The 27160-nt window shown below is 41.5% G+C and overlaps 1 protein-coding gene across 1 annotated transcript; it reads right to left on the reverse strand.

Annotated features, from left to right (window-relative positions):
* LOC121847859 lies at positions 1–27160 on the reverse strand. Its single transcript, XM_042331102.1, has 10 exons — positions 27116–27160; positions 23548–23735; positions 18533–18860; positions 16831–16942; positions 16069–16392; positions 9375–9387; positions 3135–3172; positions 2279–2584; positions 1863–1937; positions 1–1180 (listed from the first exon to the last, which is right to left on the reverse strand). The coding sequence occupies exons 1-10, from the start codon at positions 27158–27160 to the stop codon at positions 1044–1046; spliced, it is 1566 nt and encodes a 521-aa protein (XP_042187036.1). The 3' UTR covers positions 1–1043.

Raw genomic sequence — 27160 nt, forward strand, 5'->3', positions numbered from 1 at the left:
TCAAATCTCAAATATATTTATTTAACATTTTTTTGGTTACTACGTGATTCCATATGTGTTATTTCATGGTTTCGATGTAGAGAAAAGAAAACAATTAATAAGACATTTCGGTAGCACTTTACATTGAAGCACAGAATAAATGGTAATAACATGACAATAACATGGAAAATACTTCTCTTGATAACAATGTTCATTTCCTTGCAAAATATATATGTTAAAAACAAATTAAACTCTCCAACCTTGATTTAATTTAATTTGATTGTTTCAAGGTAAAACGTACACATAAACAAAAGTGTAAAAAGTTTTGCCATAGATCTATAATTCTACAAATGCAAGAACCATAAACTACCATTACGGACTCGTCTGCAATCGCTGTCATATTCTTCAATTTGATGGCAAGAGCTGTGAACCCACTACTAGAGGTAAAAACAGATCAAGGCCAAGTGAATCACCCAGCAGCTTTGGATAACCATCTCTTCACACACTCGAGCTGTGGTTCTGCAGCTAGCTATTTCTTGTTTACAGTAACTACCGTTTCACATGTCCTTAGAACACCAAAGAAACATGAACCATATTATCCCACCACTATTAAGTCTAGGCTCAACATCTGCGTCGGGAACATGCACATTGAAGCAAACAAGTTGAAAACAGATCATTGGTGGACTTACAATCGTATTGTTCCGCTTCTGATGAGATTCAATGAAATAACATTTTCCCAAATATGAATAGATGATCTTATAGTAAAGAGATGCAATATTTTGGGGGTTTTAAGTAACCTTATTTCACCGAAAACAGCACGGAACTGTAAAAATGTATTTTACAATCATTTACAGATCCATTGTTGTTGCAACATTTTGTTCACAAAGGCATCCTCTTCTGAAATAATATGGTTATTTTGAGCAACTTGGTTAATTTGAGCAGGCTGTGTTAGGCAAGGAAAATGTCATGCAAGCTGTATCAATGTAAAAAAAAACAAAAAAACAACAACAACAACATTGTATCAATGTAAAAAAGCACATAAATGATTTTCCTCATATAGGTCTTCAGGTGCTGGGTCCTCTTCCCAGGATCCTGTTGTGCAGCAGGAGAGAGAGCCCACAGCAGTACACCATGCTTTTCACTATCATCACTGTGTAAACCAGAGAGGCCAGGTTCAGACTGCACGTTGACTGGAAGGAATCTGGGGAAGAGAAAATATTAAGGCTGGGATTCAATTTGAATGCAGGTTGCAGGCATTGCCGTTTAAAAACACATGTTCTTATTAAGCCGACATATGCTACATTTACCGTGGATAGCATCTCGGCAAACAAGTGCCTTTAAGGGGCACTTTGCCTATAAACCATGATCAGATTATATATCCGATCGCGTTTTGTCGGCTATACTCCAATTAGGAAATTTTAACAATACGAACATTTTACATGACCTTGGCGAGTGCAACAGGTAAAAAAGTTCCATTCGACTCGCTCTGCCAAGTCACAATTCCTGGTACTCTGGTCCTGGATCTTGGACCCACTACTCACGCTGGTCTAGGATTCGTTTCAGCCCGGGTTAATTTGTGTCTCACACATGCTTTATAGCGCGGATCAGGGTAGGCTACTAAACGCTCCTGAATCCGGATCATAAGAGGATATGTGAAAGCACCCTTAATTAAAGGTAATTTCAAATTGAGCGGCCATAAACAGCGTGTAACGTGAATGCGTTCCTCAGTAGGTGGAATGGCTACAAAACGCAATCGGATTTAATACCTGTCTAAATCTGTTCATTTATCCAACCCCTTTATCCAACCCCTCATTCTTTTTTTCCCTTTTTTCTTTTTGTTTTGAATTGACCCCAACCCTGCATGAAATATACATGAATTTTACCTTCGGTACACTGCAGAGTCAGTGACTCCTGCATGTCATTTCTGAACGCTGGTGCAGACATGGTGGTTGGAGTATCTTCAGTTGGTTTATTTGAGAATGAGATGGAAAAAGATAATATTAAAGAATATGCTTTCAGAATATTATGTAGGCTACTGTCAGGGATAATTGTTACGCTAATTATTGTGTTTTGTTTTTAACTTGCAACACGAACTACACAACATTCCTATGCAATGGCCAATTGTGTGTCACATTTTTATGTACTTTCTTTTTAATAGGCCTATGTCCGTTTTACATGGTTGAATCCATGATAATCTACTCATATAAATATAGTACATAAATATTAAAAGAATAATGGTGCATGAAAAACATAATAGGTCTACATACTAATGTAAAACTATTTCAATGACTGGCTTTACCTTTTGGGATGTCAAAATGTTGAGCACCCCATTCATGCTCCACAGAACAGATGTATTTGTTCCTGTACGTATTCTCTTTATCAATGATGATCATACTGGTCGTCTGTTCTTCCTCCCTCTGCTCCAGCTGTTCCCCCTCTGCTTTGGGCACCTCCGTTCTTCCGCCGTTTGCTTCCTCAATCTTCCATGAGATCTTGACCAAGTCTGGAGACATGTCTCTAGCCAGACATAGCAGGGTGGTCTTCTCATTCGACTCAGAGTTGGACGCTGAGTACAGCGTCACTTTGGGTTTTCGTTGAATGCCGTCTGATTTTCAAGAGAAATAATAACATTTACAGACTAGATGAATCGTGATGTCCCACACCATTTGTTTTATATCCAGCTGTACTGTCTATATTCAAGTAAACAATTAATTACATTTTTCTCCATAACAACTATCCTTTATGGAATATCTTATTTCAATGTAAATCATAACTTTCAATATCATAACGTAAGACTCTTATTTAAATAAACAGTTCAACATTTTTGCTCTATGTCAAATTACTTTACATTTATATCATTAATTTAACCGAGGGTGTATATCTCTAAGAGTAGGGACATGCAATATACTGTAAAATGTTCATATGGCTTCCTTGAAAATCAGAATCATCTATTGTACAGACTAATAACAAATGTTCAAATACTTAATATTTTTGTCCTAACATGGATTAATCATGAATAGTGCCTATTTGCGGAGCAATACTGCAGATGTTTTCGAAATGATTTTGGATAGTGAATAGAGCTATAGATTAAATATTAATTATTAAGGACTACTGCTTTGTTTACCTTTTGAAAATCAGAGGAATGGATATCTTACCTGTCACATAAAGTGTCGTGCCAGAGCCAAATTCGAGCCTTCACAGTGAAAATCCCCTTCTCAAAAAGTATTCTGCACTGTGAGGATAGCCTGGAGGGGTGGATATTGGGGGTGGTGGGGGGTTGGTGGGTTTTTCCTGAGGTAGCTAGTCCCCCCCCATCTTTAAATTTGATAATTTAGCATTTTTAATTGTTAATGCAAAATATTTAAATGTTTCTCTGCATATCTAAGCATAACTCTTGAGCTTTATTTTTTTTTTACAGATCTATTTCTTATTATTTTTTATCTAACCAGGTAGGCCAGTTGAGAACAAGTTCTCATTTACAGCTGTGACCTGGCCAAGATAAAGCAAAGCATTGTGACAAAAACAACAACACAGAGTTACACATGGGATAAACAAACGTACAGTCAATAATACAATAGAAAAATCTGTATACAGTGTGTGCAAATGAAGTAAGGGGGTAAGGCAATAAATAGGCCATAGTAGCAAAGTATTTACAATTTCACAATTAACACTGGAGTGATAGATGTGCAGAGGAGGATGTGCAAGTAGAAATACTGGTGTGCAAAAGAGCAGAAAAACAAAAACGCATATGGGGATGAGGTAGGTAGTTGGTTGGATGGGCTATTTACAGATGGGCTGTGTACAGCTGCAGCGATCGGTAAGCTGCCGCACCCATCCCTTTAGCGGGATCATTTTCATCAACACCCGCTGAATTGCAGTGCGCCAAATTCAAATTAAATTACTAAATTACTAAAAATATTTAATTTTCATGAAATCACAAAACACAGTTTAGCTTGTTGTTAATCCACCTGGCGTGTCAGATTTCAATACAGCTTTTCGGCGAAAGCATAACAAGCGTTTATGTAAGAACATCTCTCTCAGTAGACAAAATATCACAAACATTAGCAGCCAAGTAGATTGGTCACAAAAGTCAGAAAAGTAATAGATTAAATCGCTTATCTTTGATGATCTTCGGATGTTTGCACTCACGAGACTCCAAGTTACACAATAAATGTTCCTTTTGTTCCATAAAGATGATTTTTATATCCAAAATACCTCGATTTGTTTGGCGCGTTATGTTCAGAAATCCACAGGCTGGAGCGGTCATGACATAGCAGACGAAAATTCCAAATAGTATCCGTAATGTCTACAGAAACACATTTTTTATAATCAATCCTCAGGTTGTTTTTAAAATATATAATTGATAATATATCTGTCACGCCCTGGTCTTAGTATTTTGTGTTTTCTATATTTATTTGGTCAGGCCAGGGTGTGACATGGGTTAATTTTGTGTTGTGTTTATGTATGGGTTTTTTTTTGTAGGTTTTGGGATTGTGGCTTAGTGGGGTTTTCTAGCAGAGTCTATGGCTGCCTGAGGCGGTTCTCAATCAGAGTCAGGTGATTCTCGTTGTCTCTGATTGGGAACCATATTTAGGTAGCCCGGGTTTCACTGTGTGTTTGTGGGTGACTGTTCCTGTATCAGTGTGTTTGTATTCACCAGACAGGCTGTATTAGGTTTTCACATTTCTGTTTGTTGTTTTTATATTTGTTCGTATTTTTCATTCATTAAACATGTATCGAACTAACCACGCTGCATTTTGGTCCGACTCTCCTTCGACGGAAGAAAGCCGTAACAATATCAATATCGCTTTTTCAATAGGAGAGGGAGAGACAATGGCTGACCCACTCGGTTGCGCAAGCAAAACTCTGCGAACACCCAGCTATCCACTGACGCGAAGTTATCTTTCTCGCTCATTTTTTCAAAATAAAAGCCTGAAACTATGTCTAAAGACTGTTGACACCTTGAGGAAGCCATCGGAAAAGGAATCTGGTTGATATCCCTTTAAATGGAGGCAAGGCATCCAATGAAACAAAGAGCTTTCAGGAAAAACACCACTTCCTGGTTTGATTTTCCTCAGGTTTTTGCCTGCAATATCAGTTCTGTTATACTCACAGACAGTTTTGGAAACTTTAGAGTGTTTTCTATCCTAATCTGACAATTATATGCATATTTTAGTTTCTGTGCCTGAGAAATAGGCAGTTTCAAATGGGTACGTTTTTGTAGCCAAAAAACAAAAATCCTGCCGCCTCCACTCAAGAAGTTAAAGCAGACCACCATAGTGACTGTGCCCAAGAACACTAAGGTAACTTGTTTAAATTACTACCGACCCGTAGCACTCACATCTGTAGCCATGAAGTGCTTTGAAAGGCTGGTCATGGCTCACATCAACACCATCATCCCAGAAACCCTAGACCCACTTCAATTTGAATACTGCCCTAACAAATTCACAGATGATGCAATCTCTCTATTGCACTCCGCACTGCCCTTTCCCACCTGGACAAAAGGAACACCAATGTAAGAATGCTATTCATTGACTACAACTCAGCATTCAACACCATAGTGCCCTCAAAGCTTATCAATAAGCTAAACACCTCCCTCTGCAACTGGATCCTGAACTTCCTGACAGTCCGCCCCTAGGTGGTAAGGGTAGGTAACAACACATCCACCACACTTATCCTCAACAGAGGGGCCCCTCAGGGGTGAGTGCTCAGCCCCCTCCTGTTCTCCCTGTTCACTCATGCCTGCAAGGCCAGGCACAAGTCCAACACAATCATTAAGTTTGCCTATGGAACAACAGTGGTAGGCCTCATCACCGACAACGACGAGGCAGCCTATAGGGAGGAGGTCAGAGACTTGGACGTGTGGTGCCAGGACAACAACCTCTCCCTCAACGTGATCAATACAAAGGAGTAGATTGTGGACTATAGGAAAAAGAGGACCAAAAGAGGACCAAGCAGACCAAGTTCCTTGGTGTCCACATCACCATCAAACTAACATGGTCCAAGCACACCAAGTGAAGAGGGCATGACAAAACCTATTCCCCCTCGGGAGACTGAAAATATTTGGCATGGGTCCTCAGATCCTCAGAAGGTTCTACCGCTGCACCATTGAGAGCATCCTGACCGGTTGCATCACTGCCTGGTATGTCAACTGCTCGGCCTCTGACCGCAAGGCACTACAAAGGGTACTGCGTACGGCCTTGTACATCACTGTGGCCAAGCCTCCTGCCATCCAGGACCTCTATACCAGGTGGTGTCAGAGGAAGGCCCTAAAATGTTTCAAAGACTCCAGCACCCTAGTCATAGACTGTTCTCTCTGCTACCGCACAGTAAGCGGTACCGGAGTGCCAAGTCTAGGTCCCCCCTCTTTTATACCGCTGCTTCTCTCTGTTGTTATCATCTATGCATTGTCACTTTAATAACTCCACCTACATATACATATTACCTCAACTAACCGTTGCTCCCTCACATTAACTCTGTACTGGTACCCCTCTGTACATAGTCTTGCTATTGTTATTATACTGCTGCTCTTTAATTACTTGTTACTTTTATTTTTTTTAACTGCATTGTTGGTTAGGGGCTCGTAAGTAAGCATTTCACTGTGTTGTACTCCAGACTAATAACATTTGATTTGAAGAAGCTGATTAAACAGGATGATCATTACACAGTTGCACCTTGTGATTGGGGCAATAAAAGGCTACTCTAAAATGTGCAGTTTTGTCACACACCACAATGCCACAAGTTGAGGCAGTCTGCATTTGGCATGCTGACTGCAGGAATGTCCACCAGAGCTGTTGCCAGAGAATTGAATGTTCATTTATTTACCATAAGCCAAATCTAACATTCTTTTAGAGAATTTGGCAGTATGTCAACCGGTCTCACAACTGCAGACATTGTCATTTTTTACATTTTAGTCATTTAGCAGGCACTCTTATCCAGAGAAGGGTTGTGCATACATTTCTGTACTTGTCCCCCGTGGGACTCATACTCACAACCCTGGCATTGCAAGCAACATGCTCTACCAACTGAGCTACACAAACTACATGTAACCACACCAGCCCAGAACCTCCACATCTGGCTTTTTCACCTGCAGGATCATCTGAGACCAGCCACCCGGACAGCTGATGAAACTGTGGGTTTTCACAAGAGAATCATTTCTGCAAAAACTGTCAGAAACTCAGGGAATCTCATCTGCGTGATCATTGTCCTCACCGGGGTCATGACCTGACAGCAGGTCGGTGTTGAAACTGACTTCAGTGGGCAAATGCTGACCTTCTATGGGCAAATGCTGACCTTCTATGGGCACTGGCAGGCTGCAGAAGAGATTCAACTTCACGGATGAATCCCAGTTTCAACTGTACCGGGCAGATGGAAGACAGAGTGTATGGTGTTCTGTGGGCGAGCTGTTTGCTGATGTCAACGTTGTGAACAGAGTGCCCCACGGTGGCGCTGAGGTTATGTTATGGGCAGGCATAAGCTACAGACAGCCAAAATAATTGCATTTATCGATGGCAATTTAAATGCACAGAGATACCGTGACGAGATCCTGATGCCCATTGTCGTGCCATTCATCCATCACCTCATGTTTTTTTTCTTGTTTTTTTCTCAATACAACCTTTTTTTTAAACTAAGCAAGTCAGTTAAAAACACATTCTTATTTACAATAACAGCCTTCCAGGGAACACAGAAAGACCGATTTTTACCTTGTCAGCTCACGGATTCGATCCAGCAACTTTTCGGCTACTGGCCCAACGCACTAACCACCCCATGTTTCAGCAATGATCTGTACCCAATTTCTGGAAGCTGAAAATGTCCCAGTTATTCCATGGCCCGCATACTCACCAGACATGTCACCCATTGAGCATGTGTGGGATGCTCTGGAAGGACCTGTATGACCGCGTGTTCCAGTTCCTCCAATATCCAGGAGCTTGACACAACCATTCAAGAGGAGTAGGACAACATTCCACAGCCACAATTAACAGCCTGATCAACTCTATGCGAAGGAGATGTGTCACGCTGCAAGAGGCAAATGGTGGTCATACCAGATACTGACTGGTTTACTGATCCACGCACCTCCGGTTTTTTAAAAGGTATCTGTGAGCAACAGATGTATACAGTGTATTCAGACCCCTTGACTTTTTCAGATTTTGTTATGTTACATTCTTATTCTAAGATTAAATAAATAGTTTTTTCCCCTCATCAATCTACACACAATACCCCATAATGACAAAGTAAAAACAAGTTTAGACATTTTTGAAATTGTTTTTAAAAATATCACATTTACCCAGGTATTCAGACCCTTTAGTCAGTACTTTGTTGAAGCAGCTTTGGCAGCGATTACAGCGATTACAGAGTCCTCTTGGGTATGATTCTACAAGCTTGACACACCTGTATTTGGGGAGTTACTTCTTTGCAGATCCTCTCAAGCACTGTGAAGTTGGATGGGGAGCGTCGTTACACAGCTAATTTCAGGTCTCTCCAGAGATGTTCAAGGACATTGACTTGATGGCTCCAAACTTCTTCCATTTAAGAATTGAATGAACCTTTATTTAAACAGGGAGTCACACTGAGGTAAAACTATTTTACATGAGAACCCTGTATACCTTTACACATTAAACACAACAGCCCTACAAAACACTATAATAAAACACATAATACACAACATTAAATATATTTAAGAAAAGCAATCGCATTCTGAAACGTAAAAGTCTCCAATCAATCATTTTATTTGCCCGAAAGGCACCAGAATATCTCATTGCAAGGAATTCTGCATTTTGTTCCACACAGGGAGCAAAAAAACTAAAAGCAGACTTTCTCAATTATGTGGAGACCAAAGGGTTGCAAAACGGCATTGTAAATCATTAAAAGGTTGTGCAGCTCTCTTCCTACAGACAGAGAGGTCCATCCCACATGTTTGTAAAGAATACAATGATGAGTTCTAAAACTTTCCCCAGTAATAAAATGTATTGCTGAATGGAAAACTGAATCCAATGGTTTCAAAACAGAGGCTTCCACATGCATATAAATAATGTAACGATAGAATGATGAAGGCCGCTGTGTTCTTAGGGACGTTCAATGCTGCAGACAATTTTTGGTGCCCTTCCACAGATCTGTGCCTCAACACAATCCTGTCTCAGAGCTCTATGGACAATGACTCCTACCTCAAGGCTTAGTTTTTTGCTTTGACATGCACTGTCAACTGTGGGATCTTATATAGACAGGGGTGTGCCTTTCCATATCATGTCCAATCAATTGAATTTAAACCTGGATGCAAATCAATTGAAACCTGGATGCACCTGAGCTCAATTTTGAGTCTCATAGCAAACGATCTGAAAACTTTTGTAAATACGTTATTCTGACCGTTATACCCATATATACCTAAAAAGCACACAAACCTCTGTCCAACCTCTGCACACAATATACATATACAGGACACATCAAGAAGATCCAGTTTAGACACTGTTTGCTCATTGGCAAGACATCTTGTTTATTTATTTATAATTCCTTTTATAATTGCATTTCACTTTGGATTTGAAGAAGACACGACACTCTAACCTCTTACTGTGGTATAGAAACCTTTTCATGAATACAAAGCTTGATTAAAACCACAGAGTTTTTGTACAGGCTGTGTGGATCAGTTCTCACTGTGGGTTGACGAGTCCCAGCAGGCACAATAGTAGGTGGCAGAATGGGACACTTTAACGAACTTGATCATGAGATTACTGGAGTCAAACTCCCTCCAAATGGAGAAATCTGCTCTCTGAGGATGAGTGGTAGCACGGCTGTCAGAATTGTCACCAGAATTAAAGTATAGAATCCAAGTAAATGGTTCACCCTCTCTCTTCTGATACCAGTGGACCAGGTTACCACACCGACCAGTAACTTTGCAGTTGAAGGAGACACTCTCTCTCTCTCTCCTAGTCTTTGATATCGAGTCCTTTTGCAGCCGTTGTCCTGAAGCAGCCACTGTAAAACAGAAGTGGATCACTAAAAAATTCACAGTACAGTTACTCCATTCAAATATATGGATACAGGTTTGATCAACCACTTATCCAGAAAAAGAGAGAATATTATTATACCACAATCCATGTTCAGGGAATATGTGCTTAAGAATTGGGGAAATGAAAAGCTACATGTTATATATAACACTGAACATGAGACTGATTTAACAATTCTTTACTGAAGTATGGTTTAGATCATATAGTCGATTATGAAGATGAGAGGTGAAAAACCAGTTAGAGTGTGTTGTCTCAAACAGTTCCTCTGACAATGTCACTTCCTGTGGTGCAAAACACTTTCTTCTTCATTAATTCACAGCTTGATTCTTCCGCAGCTCAAGAATCAAGGTAAAATGTTCTCCCTCCTTCTGGTACCAGTAGACATACGTTGTACACTGATCATTGTCTTTGCAGCTGAAGGAGACAACCTCTCACTCTATCCTAATCCATGATATCTCCTGGTCCAATTTCTGCCCTGCCACTGACACTGCAATGACAATTGACAACAACAACACACTAAGACAAAAATATATTAGCAAAACTTAAAAGCTATTACATTTGTCCACAATCTATGCATCAATCATAGACTTAAATTCAGACAGAGACACTATTTTCTGCCAGTCATTTCCAGTTGCTCCACGACTAGGGTGCATTGTAAGAAGAAAAGATACAGTACTTCAACAAAGTGAGTAAAGAATGACCACAGAGCTTAGAGACATTTCTATGATGATTCTGAGATGTCTTCTTTTGAACCTGAAGATAATTGTGTTTAGTGGGAGCAGAGATGATGTGAGGGTGAAACACTGTCACTAACTGCTCCTCCAATCTGATGCCACTTCCTGTGGTTGTTGACAAGGGCTATGTTCCAATTATATTATCTCTTCTTCCTCCCAAAGTGTGCACTTGTTCACTCCCTTCACTGATTTGAAAGAAATATGGTGAAAAGGCCACTAGCCAATGCCTCCACGTATTCAATGAAGGGAGAAAGTTTATATTATGGAGGCACCCATTCACTGTCTAAATTCAACCAGTCTTCGTACCAGATTTACTACCCAGCTAAGTGATAAATTCTAGGTGTATCCTTGTTCAATGTTCTCCTAACGTTTGATGTAGACCTCTATGTACCAGCTCCATATTGTTATTTTAATACTGACATTGCACCCGTGTCTTTTTCCACAAGATGGTTGTAAAACAAAACTATAAATCATGTTTGATAAAGTTGAACAGAGAAATGGTTCACATAACAAACCAATGGCTATATCTTTTCAATCTTATAAATGGGGACTGTTGATTTTGGCTACACGATCTGCTATCACTGGTGTTCTGTTATTTATGTACCATTTAAGGTATATAGTTCGCCAAAGTTATAAGTATTTGATTTATTTTACCATTGTTTAACCAAGTAGGCAAGTTGAGAACAAGTTCTCATTTACAACTGCGACCTGGCCAAGATAAAGCAAAGCAGTTCAACACATACAACAACACAGAGTTACACATGGAGTAAAACAAACATACAGTCAATAATACAGTACAAAAACAAGTCTATATACAATGTGAGCAAATGAGGTGAGATAAGGGAGGTAAAGGCAATAAAAAAAGGCCATGGTGGCGAAGTAAATCCAATATAGCAAATAAAAACACTGGAATTGTAGATTTGCATTAGGTGAATGTGCAAAGTAGAAATACTGAGGTGCAAGCGAGCAAAAATAAATAAATACAGTAGGGGATGAGGTAATTGTTTGGGCTATTTATAGATGGACTATGTACTGGTGCAGTGATCTGTGAGCTGCTGTGACAGCTGGTGCTTAAAGCTGGTGAGGGAGATAAGTGTTTCCAGTTTCAGAGATTTGTGTTGTTCATTCCAGTCATTGGCAGCAGAGAACTGGAAGGAGAGGCGGCCAAAGGAGGAATTGGCCCTGGGGGTGACCAGTGAAATACACCTGCTGGAGCGCGTGCTATGGGTGGGTGCTGCTATGGTGACCAGCAAGCTGAGATAAGGCAGGACTTTACCTAGCAGGGTCTTGTAGATGACCTGGAACCAGTGGGTTTGGCGACGAGTATGAAGCGAGAGCCAGCCAACGAGAGCGTACAGATCGCAGTGGTGGGTAGTATATCGGGCTTTGGTGACAAAACGGATGGCACGGTGATAATCTGCATCCAATTTGTTGAGTAGGGTGTTGGAGGCTATTTTGTAAATGACTTCACCGAAGCCGAGGATTGGTAGGATGGTCAGTTTTACAAGGGTATGTTTGGCAGCATGAGTGAAGGATGCTTTGTTGCAAAATAGGAAGCCAATTCTAGATTTCATTTTGGATTGGAGATGCTTAATGTGAGTCTGGAAGGATAGTTTACAGTCTAACCAGACACCTAGGTATTAGTAGTTGTCCACATATTCAAGTCAGAACCGTCCAGAGTAGTGATGCTGGGCGGGCGGGCAGGTGTAGGCAGCGATCAGTTGAAGCGCATGCATTTAGTTTTACTTGTATTTAAGAGCAGTTGGAGGCTATGAAAGGAGAGTTGTATGGCATTGAAGCTCGTCTGGAGGGTAGTTAACACACTGTCCAAAGAGGGGCCAAAAGTATACAGAATGGTGTCGTCTGCGTAGAGGTGGATCAGAGACTCACCAGCAGCAAGAGCGACATCATTGATGTATACAGAGAAAAGAGTTCGCACAAGAATTGAACCCTGTGGCACCCCCATAGAGACTGCCAGAGGCCCAGACAACAGGCCCTCCGATTTGACACACTAAACTCTATAGGAAAAGAAGTTGGTGAACCAGGCGAGGTAATCATTTGAGAAACCGAGGCTGTTGAGTCTGCTGATGAGGATGTTTTTTATCTTTATTTTACTAGGGAAGTCAGTTAAGAACAAATTCTTATTTTCTGAAGTGCCTGTTCAGGGGCAGAACAACATATTTGTACCTTGTCAGCTTGGGGATTTGAACTTTCAACCTTCCGGTTACTAGTCCAACGCTCTAACCACTAGGCTACCCTGCCGCACCATGTGGTGATGTGATGTGATGTGGTGACAGAGTTGAAAGCCTTGGCCAGGTCAATGAATATGGCTGCACAGTATTGTTTCTTATCGATGGCATTTAATATATCGTTTAGGACCTTGAGCGTGGCTGAGGTGCACCCATGACCAGCTCTGAAACCAGATTGCATAGTGGAGAAGGTACGGTGGGATTTGAAATGGTTGGTAATCTGTTTGTTAACTTGGCTTTCGAAGACCTTAGAAAGGCAGGGTAGGATAGATATAGGTCTGTAGCAGTTTGGGTCAAAAGTGTCCCCCCCTTTGAAGAGGGGGATGACCGCAGCTGCTTTCCAATCTTTGGAAATCTCAGACGTCACGAAAGAGAGGTTGAACAGGCTAGTAATAGGGGTTGCAATATATTTGGCCAGGTTTCCAACAAGTAATCTAACCTAACAATTTCACAACAACTATCTTATGCACACAAGTGTAAAGGAATGAATAAGAATATGTACATAAAAATGTTTGACTGAGTGATGGCTGAACAGCATAGGCAAGATGCAGTAGATGGTATAGAGTACAGTATATGCATATGAGATGAGTAATGTAGGGTATGTAAACATTATATAAAGTGGCATTGTTTAAAGTGGCTAGTGATACATTTATTACATACATTTTTCCATTATTAAAGTGGCTGGAGTTGAGTCAGTACGTTGGCAGCAGCCCCTCAATCTTAGTGATGGCTGTTTAACAGTCTGATGGCCTTGAGATAGAAGCTGTTTTTCAGTCTCTCAGTCCCCGTTTTGATGCACCAGTACTGACCTCGCCTTCTGGATGACAGGGGGGTGAACAGGCAGTGGCTCGGGTGGTTGTTGTCCTTGATGATCTTTTTGGCCTTCCTGTGACATCGGGTGGTGTAGGTGTCCTGGAGGACAGGTAGTTTGTCCCCGGTGATGCGTTGTGCAGACCTCACTACCTCACGACCAGGATGCTCTCGATTGTGCATCTGTAAAAGTTTGTGAGTGTGTTTGGTGACAAGCCAAATTTCTTCAGCCTCCTGAGGTTGAAGAGGCGCTGCTGCGCCTTCTTCACCACGCTGTCTGTGTGGGTGGACCATTTCAGTTTGTCTGCGATGTGTACGCCGAGGAACTTAAACTTCCCACATTCTCCAATACTGTCCGGTCGATGTGGATAGGGTGCTGCTCCCTCTGCAGTTTCCTGAAGTCCACAATCGACTCCATTGTTTTGTTGACATTGAGTGTGAGGTTATTTTCCTGACACCACACTCCGGGGGCCCTCACCTCCTCCCTGTAGGCCGTCTCGTTGTTGTTGGTAATCAAGCCAGCAACTGTATTGTCGTCTGCAAACTTTAAATTGTTGGAATCATGCATGGCCATGCAGTCATGGGTGAACAGGGAGTACAGGAGGGGGCTGAGAATGTACCCTTGTGGGACCCCATTTTTGAGGATCAGGGGAGATGAGATGTTGTTTCCTACCTTCACCACCTGGGGGCGGCCCGTCAGGAAGTCCATGACCCAGTTGCACAGGGCGGGTTCGAGACCCAGGGTCTCAAGAATAATGATGTGTTTGGAGGGTACTATGGTGTTGAATGCTGAGCTGTAGTCAATGAACAACATTCTTACGTAGGTATTCCTCTTGTCCAGATTGGATAAGGTAGTGTGCAGTGTGATGGCGATTGCATTGTCTGTGAACCTATTGGGGCTGTAAGCAAATTGGAGTGGGTCTAGGGTGACAGGTAGGCTGGAGGTGATATGATCCTTGACTAGTCTCTCAAAGCACTTCATGATGACGGAAGTGAGTGCTACAGGGCGATAGTCATTTAGTTTAGTTACCTTAGCTTTCTTGGGAACAGGAACAATGCTGACCATCTTGAAGCATGTGGGGACAGCAGACTGGGATAGGGATTGATTGAATATGTCCATAAACACACAAGCCAGTTGGTCTGCACATGCTCTGAGGATGCGGCTAGAGATGCCGTCTGTGCTGGCAGCCTTGCGAGGGTTAACACGTCGGCCATGGAGAAGGAGAGTCAACAGTTTTTGGTAGCGGGCCATGTCGGTGGCACTGTATTGTGTCCTCAAATCATGCAAAGAAGTTGTTTAATTTGTCTGGGAGCTAGAAGTTGATGTCCGCGACGGTGCTGGTTTTCTTTTGTAATCCGTGTCACATATGTCTCGTGTTTGAGCCGTTGTTTTGCAACTCCACTTTGTTTCTATACTGAAGCTTTTCTTGTTTGATTGCCTTACAGAGGGGATAACTGCACTGTTTATATTTGGCCAGGTTTCCAGTCGCCTTACCATGATTAAATGCAGTGAAATGTGCTTTCAGTTTTGGTTAGGGAAGATTTTAATAGTCACAGTGGGTACAACATCTCCAATACACTTCCTTATAAACTCGCTCACCGAGTCAGCGTATACGTAAATGTTATTGTCTGAGGCTACCCGGAACACATCCCAGTCGACATGATCGAAGCAATCTTGAAGCGTGGAATCCGATTGGTCAGACTAGCGTTGGATAGACCTAAGCATGGGCGATTCCTGTTTTAGTTTCTGCCTATAGGAGGGGAGCAACAACATGGAGTCATGGTCAGATTTGCCAAAAGGAGGGCGGGGAGGGCCTTGTATGCATTGCGGAAGTTAGAGTAGCAGTGGTCGAGTGTGTTACGTACTCGTGTACTGCAATCGATATGCTGATAGAATTTAGGTAGCCTTGTTCTCAAATTAGCTTTGTTAAAATCCCCAGTTATATAAAATGCAGCCTCGAGATGTATGGTTTCCAGTTTACATAAAGTCCAGTGAAGTTCCTTGATGGCCGTCTTGGTTTCCGCGCCGATAGAGATAGCAGCTTCGCTTATATCCCAAGAGAATGGTTGCTTTATGATGGCAAGCCCCACACACTCTGCTACATCAGAAGTGGATTTACTTATTCATGTACATACTGTAGTTATTAAACTTGAACTGTCTCTCGACTGCATGGTGGAAAATCTAACCAATCTAACCTCTGATTATGTCACTTCCTGTGGTGCAGAAACCTTTTCATGAATTCAAAGTTTCATTAAAACCACAGAGTTTTTGTACAGGCTATGTGGATCAGTTCTCACTGTGGGTTGACGAGTCCCAGCAGGCACAGTAGTAGGTGGCAGAATGGGACACTTTAACTGACTGGATCTTCAGCTCACTGGAGTCAGACTTACCCATGGCAGAGAAATCTGCTGTCTGAGGATGAGTGTTATCACGGGTGAAAGAATTGGTATTTAAAACTTTGTATAAAATCTGAGAGAAGGGTTTACCCTCTCCCTTCTGGTACCAGTGGACTGTGTTACCAAAACACGAACCAGTAACTTTGCAGCTGAAGGAGACACTCTGTTTCTCTTTCCTAGTCTTTAAAATCTGGTCCTGTTGCAGCTGTTGTCCCGAAGCAGCCACTGTAAAACAGAAGTGGATCACCAAAAAAACTCACAGTAGAATTATTCCATTCAAATATTAGACACCAGTTGGATGAAGGTTGGATGAATCACTTACCCAGAAAAAGAGAGAATATTATTTTTCCACAGTCCATGTTCAGTGAATATGTGCTTAAGAATTGGGAAAATCAAAAGTGTTCTATATAACATTGAACAATGTGAATAAGAATAAGAAATGAATCACTGAAAATCAAATTGATTCCACAAATATTTACAGAAGTATGGTTTGGATCATATAGTCGATTATGAAGATGAGATGTGAAAAAACAGCTGGGGTGTGTCGTCTCAAACAGATCCTCTGATTATGTCACATCCTGTGGTGCAAAACACTATATTTTTCATTAATTCATTCACAGCTCAATAATTAAGATAAAAGTTTCTCCCTCCTTCGTCTGGTACCAATGGACATCCGTTGTACACGGATCATTGTCTTTGTAGCTGCAGGAGACAGCCTCTCCATCTGTCCTAGTCCATAATATATCCTGGTACAATTTCTGTCCTGCCACTGAGACTGCAATGACAATTGTCAACAACAATACACTCAGATAAAAAATACATTAGCAATATCTGAAAGCAATTACGTGTCCACAATCTTTGCATTAATCAAAGACTTATTTTCCTCCAGTCATTTCCAATTGTTCCATGACCAGGGTGTCTCATCTTATTCAATGCTTGTGGAAAGTAGTGAACACCCATTCACTGTCTAAATTCAACCATTATATTCTTTGTACCAGATTTATCAATACTAGTCATCTAAGTGATACATTCTATGTGTATCCTTGTTTAAATACCTCCTAACATTTTATGTAATGTAGACCTCTATGTTCCAATCCCATACTGCTCGATTAATACTGACATTGCTCCCCTGTGTCTTTCTCCACAAGATTATGCTAAAACAGAAGCCTACAAACCATGTTTGAAATAGTTGAATAGAGAAATGGTTAACATAAGTGGCTATATCTTTTCAGTCTTCTGAATGAAAACGGTTGGTTTTGGCTTGACTATCTGCTATCACTGATGTTCTGTTTTCTTAGGGATAGCCCCCTATTTTTAAATTTTCACCAAAAATGACATACCCAAATCTAACTGCCTATAGCTCAGTACCTGAAGCAAGGATATGTATATTCTTGGTACCATTTGAAAGGAAACACTTTGAAGTTTGTGGAAATGTGAATTGAATGTAGGAGAATAACACAATAGATATGGTAGAAGAAAATACGAAATAAACTTTTTTTTCTACCACCATCTTTGAAATGCAACAAAGGTCCCACTTCTAGTCATCACTCTGGTTATAATTCCGATGGTGTTCACAAGATGGAAGTAGTGTTTAGTGTAGTTTATTAATGCGACCATTAAAAAAAACAAGCACACATAAAACGTAAAAGCCATACATGCACATGAATAACATCAGAGGATAACACACAATAAAGTCTGGGACTTATTTCCAGTGTGGTCCTCTTGAAACAAGATGGCTGGACAAGATCGAACACAGTATGGTAGTGAAATAATTAAACAAAAACATAGAACAAGAACATCTCTCTCCTCATTCCAGTTACATCATAGGAGTTATTCCTATGGGCACAGAAGACATCAAACATTTTTTACTTTATTTTTAAAGCTGTCCAGATAGGACGTTGTTTTTATAGGCAGAGGAAACTCATTCCATTCTGAGGCTCCAGTATACAAGAATGTACCTTTCCCAGCATTACTCCTGAACCTGTATAAGCACACATCAGCAACACCTGATCTGGTGCTGTGATTGTGTGCCTCCCTAACACGAGGAAAGTAATCACTTAGATATCTGGGCGCAGGACCATCAATACTCCTGTAAACCAAGCCTTCACAGAATGCATTCTGCTTGGGCGGCCTATTACACAACCCCAACAAAATCGGCTTGGTTTTGGGAAGGCAGGTATCCAGCAATCTCCAGATCAGCGTTTTAATCCGATCTGATGTTTAAAGCAATGTCTGATCTTACGAATGCACATGTCCCCCCACCGTTCCGATTCCGATCCTTCCTGACAACAGAGTAATTACCTATCTCAATTTCTGAGTCACAAACAGATGAATCCAATGTCTCAGTAAAACATAAGACACCCACCTCTGATTTGCAAACCAACAGGCGTATCTCATTGATCTTCGGTAGTAGGCTTCGGACTTTTAAGTGCACAAAATGTAAGCCCTTCTTCCCAAAGGCCTCATTGAATTCCCGATCCACTTGTAATTTGCCTCCTACTGCGCTGCCATTTTCCCACTTCCCTGCCTCTGTTGGACTCTCTGTCGCCATGGAGCACCCCACCCCAGGTGCTACTCCATCGTCCTCACCACCGTGTCCCCCGTCACTCACCTCTGGTTGCCGCCGCTCCGCTGTGGACCCCCCTCCTCCGGTGCACTCTCCACCCTCGGTAAGTCCTCTGGTCCCACTCCACCTTCAATGCCCCGCGGGTACAGCACACCGACAGCAATGGTAAGCTTCATTGACCCCTTGCCCAAAGCTAGAATTGCTGCATTTTAAATGAATCCACTGCGCGCATTCCAAACACACCAAAGCTTTGCTGTTACTCTTTATCCACCGTTTGCAAGAGGAGCATGGGTGCATAGGCCGTTTGATGGGCTTCCTGATAAAGTGAGGTCCAGGGCATTGATGGATATCACTCAATAAGAGAAGGCATAGAGTTACTGTAAGATCTCCACCATTAATTTGCGATCAGACTGGATTTTGATGATCGTTTTGGTTTGTGCCAAGGTGCTATGAAAGGTTGGAATATAACATTTCTTCCAAATCCAAAGTGCTGAATGCCATCAAAAGTGTTTGCTTGACTGAGAAATTGCTGAGAATGTACTATTCTTTCATCTAAATAGCAGATGCAATTATTTCCAGTAACATTTAAAACAAACAGGTAAAATAAAAGTGCTGCCACCAGGCCGAACTTGCCGGTCACCATCTTGTCGTGTCTTGTCAAATGTTGCTATGTTATTGTTATGGAGTCAGGCATTTTGTATGTGCAAAATAACTTGAAGTATGTGCAAACTACATGACATTTAGTTTGAAGTCACCCAAGTACATTTGGGCAAATCGTGAAGGAAACATTTGCTTTCATATTACATTTTTCTGCAAGAATATCGTCAAATCTGTATACTTGCACTTGGATTTAGCTTCTCCAGTATTAGTAGCCATATTATAAGTTCAACATTTGCAAAACAACCAGTTTTCATAAATTCATAATTCTGAATATTCTTATAATTTTTGTCCTAAAGGAAAAGGCATGCTGTCGCAGAAGGTCAGCAGCTACAATTTGCGACAGATACAGGGTTTCCAGATACTCCCGTAAATCCCATCTCATTGGCTATCGAGCTAGCTTTGTTTGACCCCGATTGGTGCTTATTTGACAAAGTTAGAGTCGATCAAGTGAAGACTGCCTGAGTCATCGGCGTGCCATGAAGGCGTCACTCTCTGACCAAATTTGGTGTCCTATAGGATATACCGCACCCCTAATGATATAGTGAAGTCTGGATACGTTCTAGAATCTCTGAGGAATACATATGAATGTGATTTGACTGGTTGAAACAACGTTTAGGGTTAGATTTTCAGTAGGTGAACGGATGACCTCCTTAGGTGTGATGGTGTGTGGGTGCTTTGCTGTTTTTTTTTTATTTTTAGAATTGAAGGCACAATTAACCAGCATTGGTACCACAGCATTCTGCAGAGATACGCCCATCCCCTCTGGTTTGCGCTTGGGACTATAATTTGTTTTTCAACTGGACAATAACCCAACACACCTCCAGGCTGTGTAAGGGCTATTTCACCAAGAAAGAGAGTGATGAAGTGCTCTATCAGATGACCTGGCCTCCACAATCAGCCTCCACAATCTGTTCTCAGATAATTGCATGGTTTGCTTTCGCCGTAAAGCCTTTTTGAAATCTGACACAGCGGTTGGATTAACAAGAAGCTTATCTTTAAGCTGATGTATAACACTTGTATCGTTTATGTATGTTTATTATGAGAATTTCTGTTTTGTTGAGTTTCACGCTCTGAAATTTCACCGGATGTTGTTTGAGACTGTGGATTACTGAACAAAACGCGCTAACAAAACTGAGGTTTTTGGATATAAAGAGGGACTTTATCAAACAAAATAAACATTTATTGGGTAAATGGGAGTCTTGTGAGTGCAACCATATGAAGATCATCAATTGTAAGTGATTAATTTTATCACTATTTCTGACTTGTGTAACTCCTACTTGGCTGGTTACTGTTTGTAATGATTTGTCTGCTGGGTGCTGTTCTCAGATAATCGCATGGCATGCTTTCGCCGTAAAGTATTTTTGAAATCTGACACTGTGGCTGGATTAACAAGAAGTGTATCTTTCAGCCGATGTATAACACTCGTATGTTTTAAGAATTTTTATTATGAGTATTTCTGTTTTTGTATTTGGCGCTCTGCAATTTCACTGGATGTTGGTCTAGTGAAACATTTATACCTAATAGTGGTGATCTGTGGGATGTTCAAAGTTTCATTTTTTTTTTTTATAATCCAACCCTGATCTGTACTTCTCCACAACTTTGCCCCTGACCTGTCTGTATAGCTCCTTGGTCTTCATGGTGCCGCTAGCTTGGTTGTGACCCTTGCTTTGTGGTGTTACAGACTCTGGGGCCTTTCAGAACAGCTGTATATAAACTGAGATCATGTGACACTTAAATTGCACACAGGTGGACTTTATTTAACTAATTATGTGACTTCAGAAGGTAATTGGTTGCTCTTACGTGACAACCACAATCGTGGCACCACACATAGCTGGCAAATAGCTTAACACTAAACTGTTAGAAAATACAATACAAGTTGACAATTTGAAACATAGCCTATAGATAAATAGCAGGCTTTGTTTGAGGGCAGTGAGTGCATTCTGACATCATGCACATAAAAAAAGTAATGTTGGGGAGACCGTTGGAGATATTTGGAACTGACTAGTGAAAAGGTTAATCTGTTGGGGAGAAAAACTATGTGATGGAGCTTTCTGAAAATAAAATAGAGAGATTACACTGCCACCTAGTAACGACCAATGAAGGGTTTTAATTCAAATTGGACCAACTTGAAGCATTTTGAGCCTTTGTGCGATGGGAGGATCTATTGACAGTCTTGCCAACAAGCTTTGGGGAAACGCCTTTTTTTTACCAGTTTATGAATCTTCAAAAAGCTAGGAAAACAGCCTCCAATTCTGACATTTGTGTCCACACTAATGGTTGTGGTGAACGGACGACCAAATCTGCAAGGCAACAACCCTGGGTCTCAGAGAGGTGGTTGTGGAGGAATACAGAATGCTATATGGGAAGTTGCATGCGACCTTGTCTTCGGAAGTCCAGAGAGCTGGTTGGGGAAGACCGGGACAGCCATGCTGCTTAAGTGTGCCTTGAATTCTAAATAAATCACTGACAGTTTCACCAGCAAAGCACCATCACACCTCCTCCTCCATGCTTCATGGCGGGAACCACAAATGCAGAGATCATCCCTTCACCTACTCTGCGTCTCACAAAGACACGGCAGTTGGAACCAAAAATCTCAAATTTGGACTCATCAAACCAAAGGACAGATTTCCACCAGCCTAATGTCAATTGCTCGTGTTTCTTGGCCCATTCAAGTCTCTTCTTCTTATTGGTGTTCTTTAGTAGTGGTTTCCTTGCAGCAATTCGCGAATGAAAGCCGGAATCACACCCTAACCCTAACCCTGAGGGCCATTTTGGCATGCCGTGAGTAGTCAACTTGACCAGCGATAATATAGCAAGCAGGAATGAGTTGACGGAGAATCCATGCATCAGGCGCTGTCGTGTCCCCATGCGAGGGTGAGCGCACCAAAAGTGACATCAGGTCTCTCCGCAACGCACATAGAAACCATCTACCTGCTTCTCTACCGATAACATTTTAGAAAGGTCCCACGGCGTAATGGACGGTCAGAAAAGGAAAGGTGGATCAGAGAGGGAGAGAATTAAATTAGAAAAGCCCTTACCACAGACACAACTAAATGCTGCAAAATAAGTGCCATGTTCGCAAATAAGGGACCATGTCAGTCAAAAACACTATCTAAAACACACTCACTGACACACACACACGACACCCAATATGGCTAGCTAAATAGTAGCTAAAAATAGTAACACAACGGCCGGTAGGCTAAACAGTTTGCACATCTTAAGTCTTCGTGGAGGTATTATATCATAGCAATGAGTGCAACATAGCGATCATAATATAACATTGAAGGCAATATGTTTCAACTAGTACAACATAGTAAACCTAGACTATGGACTTGCCAGCATTCGGTCATGACTCATGCCACATAAGCTAGGGAAAGTGCACATGTACTGTACAGCGAAACAGGCTGCAGTAAGTTAACCATAATACATCCATGAACTTAACACATTAGCCTGTGTGACACAGCATAGGCAATGACAAAGATCATTAGCACCATTAGTACCAGCATTTTAAGTTACTACAATAATATACAGCTCTGGCAAAAATTAAGAGACCACTTCAAATTGAGAGACCACTCTTCATTTTTTCCAGAGCTGTATTAATGTAGCCTACCGATACACTAAAGATAGTAAGTATGATAAGAGTATTTTCTTTGCAAAGGTGGAGAAGGAAGCAGCACCACCACCAGAACTTCAGGTGCTCCTGCAGAAAGGGAGATGGTGGTCAGTTCAGAGTCAGACTCAGAGCAGGAACCTTCAGGTACAACTTAAGAGCACAAACCTAAACATGTAGGCTATGATTTTAGATTAATATGTACTTTATTTATGAGATTATCAGTAGGACTGTAATCGGGTGGCATACAATTGATGACTGCACAAGTAATGTAAATTTAAGTTTATGTTATTTACAATAATCTCATTCTGCAGAGCAACCAGATGTGCAGAGAGAGAGAGGTTCAGAGCCCAGTACAGGGAAAATAGAAAGGGACGGCGAAAGCACTGAAAATGTGATTATTTTGCCCATCCTCAGTCCAAGGATTTTGACTTCTTTTTTTCAGTACCACCCAAAACAAACCCCTCAAACAGTCATTCTCAATGTATTCCACTCCAAAGATAGCACAAACAGAAAATGACTGACCTACAATGAAGTAACTCACTCCTTATTCTGCTCAGTGTGTCTTGCATTCGCAAAACCATCAGCCAGTGTAGTGCATTTGTCAAAGGAGGCATGCAGGCCTAGAAACATGCCCATCAGAGAGTACAGGAACATGAGAGTAGCAAGACCCATAGAGAAAGTGTAGAAGCCCTTTTCCTCAGAGCCAGCAAAGTAGACATCCGTACCCTTCTGAGTGATAAGTAAATGTCAGTTCAACAAGACCAGGACAGAAAGAGGAGGCGGGTCATGGAACATGTGATTGATGTAGTTAAAGTTATTGGTAAATGTGAGCTACAGAGGACACAAACACGAAGCTGCATATAACTTGGAAAACATGGCCATCAATCATGGCAAGTTTGTTGAGCTTATGTTGTTGCTAAGCAAATATGATGTCTGCATGTTAGTGATTGCATTGAGAAGAGCAAGAAGCAGATGGGAAGTAAAGGAAGATGGTCCTTGGTAACTATGATGTCCAAAACAAAAGCAAATAAAGTAATTCAAGTCAGACAGTTGCTATTGAAGTGAGAAAGGCAGGGATGTTCTCAATACAAATGGACACAACACAGGATTTAACCACAAAGACCAGTGTGCAGTAGTTCTGCGAGATGTCACTGATGTTGTCCAAGAGAGACTCATTGCAGTCATTGACTGTGAGTCAGACTGGACAGTACTTTGTGGACCTTGTGAAACAGACCCTTGCGAAGATGGACATAGATATCAAAAGGTGTAATTCGACAGACGGAGTAGCTAATATGTAGGGACGATACATGGGCTTCTCTACATTGCTCACAGGAGAGTCTCCTAACCAAATACACATATGGTGTTACACACATGTTCTCAACCTTGTGCTAACTGACACCACTGGGGTTGTTGTGGCAGGTGAATCCCTTTTCTACCTGCTGAATGATATTGCAGTGTTCGTTCGAGATTCCTGCAAGAGCATGAAGCTATGGGAGGAAACCAGTGAGGACAGGAGACAGATGGCTTGATGTAATTGGTGAAACATGCTGGTGGGCCAAAGTCGAGGCCTTGAGGAAAGTATTTGGAAGCTTTGCAAAGCCTGACCGTGCACTTTACAAGGATGTGGTCATCACAATGGAAATAATTGAAAAGGATGTGACCATAAAACCTGCCATCCAAAGCAAGGCCCAAGGGTACAAGGATGCTCTCCTAGGGTTAGCCTACAAAATTAACGGTCTGATGGTTTGTGTGAACAGGGTGGCCTGGGATGGAGTCAAATTCCCCGCCTGAATTATTGTTTCAGTCCGCCTCTGCTGTGTATATACAGTGGGGAGAGGTTTTCCTACTTACAAAGCATGTAGAAGTCTGCAATTTTTAACATAGGTCTGTCATTTTTATCATTGGTATACTTCAACTGTGAGAGACGGAATCTAAAACAAAAATCCAGAAAATCACATTGTATGATTTTTAAGTAATTCATTTGCATTTTATTGCATGACATATGTATTTGATCACCTACCAACCAGTAAAAATTCCGGCTCTCACAGACCTGTTAGTGTTTCTTTAAGAATCCCTCCTGTTCTCCACTCATTACCTATATTAACTGCACCTGTTACCTGTATAAAAGACACCTGTCCACACACTCAATCAAACAGACTCCAACCTCTCCACAATGGCCAAGACCAAAGAGCTGTGTAAGGACATCAGGGATAAAATTGTAGACCTGCACAAGGCTGGGATGGGCTACAGGACAATAGGCAAGCAGCTTGGTGAGAAGGCAAGAACTGTTGGTGCAATTATTAGAAAATGGAAGAAGTTCAAGATGACGATCAATCACCCTCGATCTGGGGCTCCTCGTGGGACATCAATGATCATGAGGAAGGTGAGGGATCAGCCCAGAACTACACGGCAGGACCTGGTCAATGACCTGAAGAGAGCTGGGAGCACAGTCTCAAAGAAAACCATTAGTAACACACTACGCCGTCATGGATTAAAATCCTGCAGTGCACGTAAATTCCCCCCGCTCAAGCCAGCACATGTCCAGGCCCATCTGAAGTTTGCCAATGACCATCTGGATGATCCAGAGGAGGAATGGGAGAAGGTCATGTGGTCTGGTGAGACAAAAATAGAGATTTTTGGTCTAAACTCCACTCGCTGTGTTTGGAGGAAGAAGAAGGATGAGTACAACCCCAAGAACACCATCCCAACCGTGAAGCATGGGGGTGGAAACATCATTCTTTGGGGATGATTTTCTGCAAAGGGGACAGGACAACTGCACCGTATTGAGGGGAGGATGGGTGGGGCCATGTATCACGAGATCTTGACCAGCAACCTCCTTCCCTCAGTAAGAGCATTGAAGATGGGTCGTGGCTGGGTCTTCCAGCATGACAACGACTCGAAACACACAGCCAGGGCAACTAAGGAGTGGCTCCATAAGAAGCATCTCAAGGTCCTGGAGTGGCCTTGAATCCAATAGACAATCTTTGAAGGGAGCTGAAAGTCCGTATTGCCCAGCGACAGCCCCGAAACCTGAAGGATCTGGAGAAGGTCTGTATGGAGGACTGGGCCAAAATCCCTGCTGCAGTGTGTGCAAACCTGGTCAAGAACTACAGGAAATGTATGATCTCTGTAATTGCAAACAAAGGTTTCTGTCCCAAATATTAGTTTCTGCTTTTCTGATGTATCAAATACTTATGTCATGCAATAAAATGCAAATTAATTACTTAAAAATCATACAATGTGATTTTCTGGATTTTTGTTTTAGATTCCGTCTCTCACAGTTGAAGTGTACCTATGATAACAATTACAGACCTCTACATGCTTTGTAAGTAGGAAAACCTGCAAAATCAGCAGTGTATCAAATACTTGTTCTCCCCACTGTATATATAAACACACACACTGAACTAAAATATAAATGCAACATGTAAAGTGTTGGACCCATGCTTCATGAGCTAAAATACAAGATCCCAGAAATGTTCTTTACTCACAAAAAGCTTGCTTCTCTCAAAATGTGTGCATACATTTGTTTACATCATTGTTAGTGAGCATTTCGTCTTTGCCATAATAATCCATCCACCTGACAGGTGTGACATATCAAGAAGCTGATTAAACCGCATGATCATTACAAAGTTGCACCTTGTGCTTGGGACAATAAAAGGCCACTCTAAAATGTGCAGTTTTGTCACACAACACAATACGTTTTGAGGGAGTCTGCAATTGGCATGCAAGAATGTCCACAAGAGTTGTTGCTAGATAATTGATTATTCCACAGCCACAATTAACAGCCTGATCAACTCTATACAAAGGAGATGTGCCATGCTGCATGAGGCAAATGGTGGTCACACCAGATACTGACTGGTTTACTGAGCTACGCCAGTCCATTTCTTAAAAAGATATCTGTGACCAACAGATGCATACAGTGTTTTCAGAAAATATTCAGACCCCTTGACTTTTTTCACATTTTGTTACGTTACAGCCTTATTTTAAAATGGAATAAATGGAATAAATACATATGTTTTCAGACCCCTTTACTCATTACTTTGTTGAAGCACCTTTGGCAGCGATTACAGCCTAGTCTTCTTGGGTGTGATTCTACAAGCTTGGCACACCTGTATTTGGGGAGCATCTTTGCAGATCCTCCGAAGCTCTGTCAT

Source organism: Oncorhynchus tshawytscha, linkage group LG12 (assembly GCF_018296145.1).
Source record: "Oncorhynchus tshawytscha isolate Ot180627B linkage group LG12, Otsh_v2.0, whole genome shotgun sequence".
Lineage (NCBI taxonomy): Eukaryota > Metazoa > Chordata > Actinopteri > Salmoniformes > Salmonidae > Oncorhynchus > Oncorhynchus tshawytscha.

Coding starts and splice junctions, on each gene's coding strand:
- LOC121847859 (XM_042331102.1), bottom strand. CDS start 27,160: ATGACAGAGCTTCGGAGGATCTGCAAAGATGCTCCCCAAATACAG. Junction 16,943..18,532: donor TGTTGGTTTGCAAATCAGAG/GTGGGTGTCTTA, acceptor TTGTCATTGCAG/TCTCAGTGGCAGGACAGAAA. Junction 2,585..3,134: donor CACGACACTTTATGTGACAG/GTAAGATATCCA, acceptor CTTGAAAATCAG/ACGGCATTCAACGAAAACCC.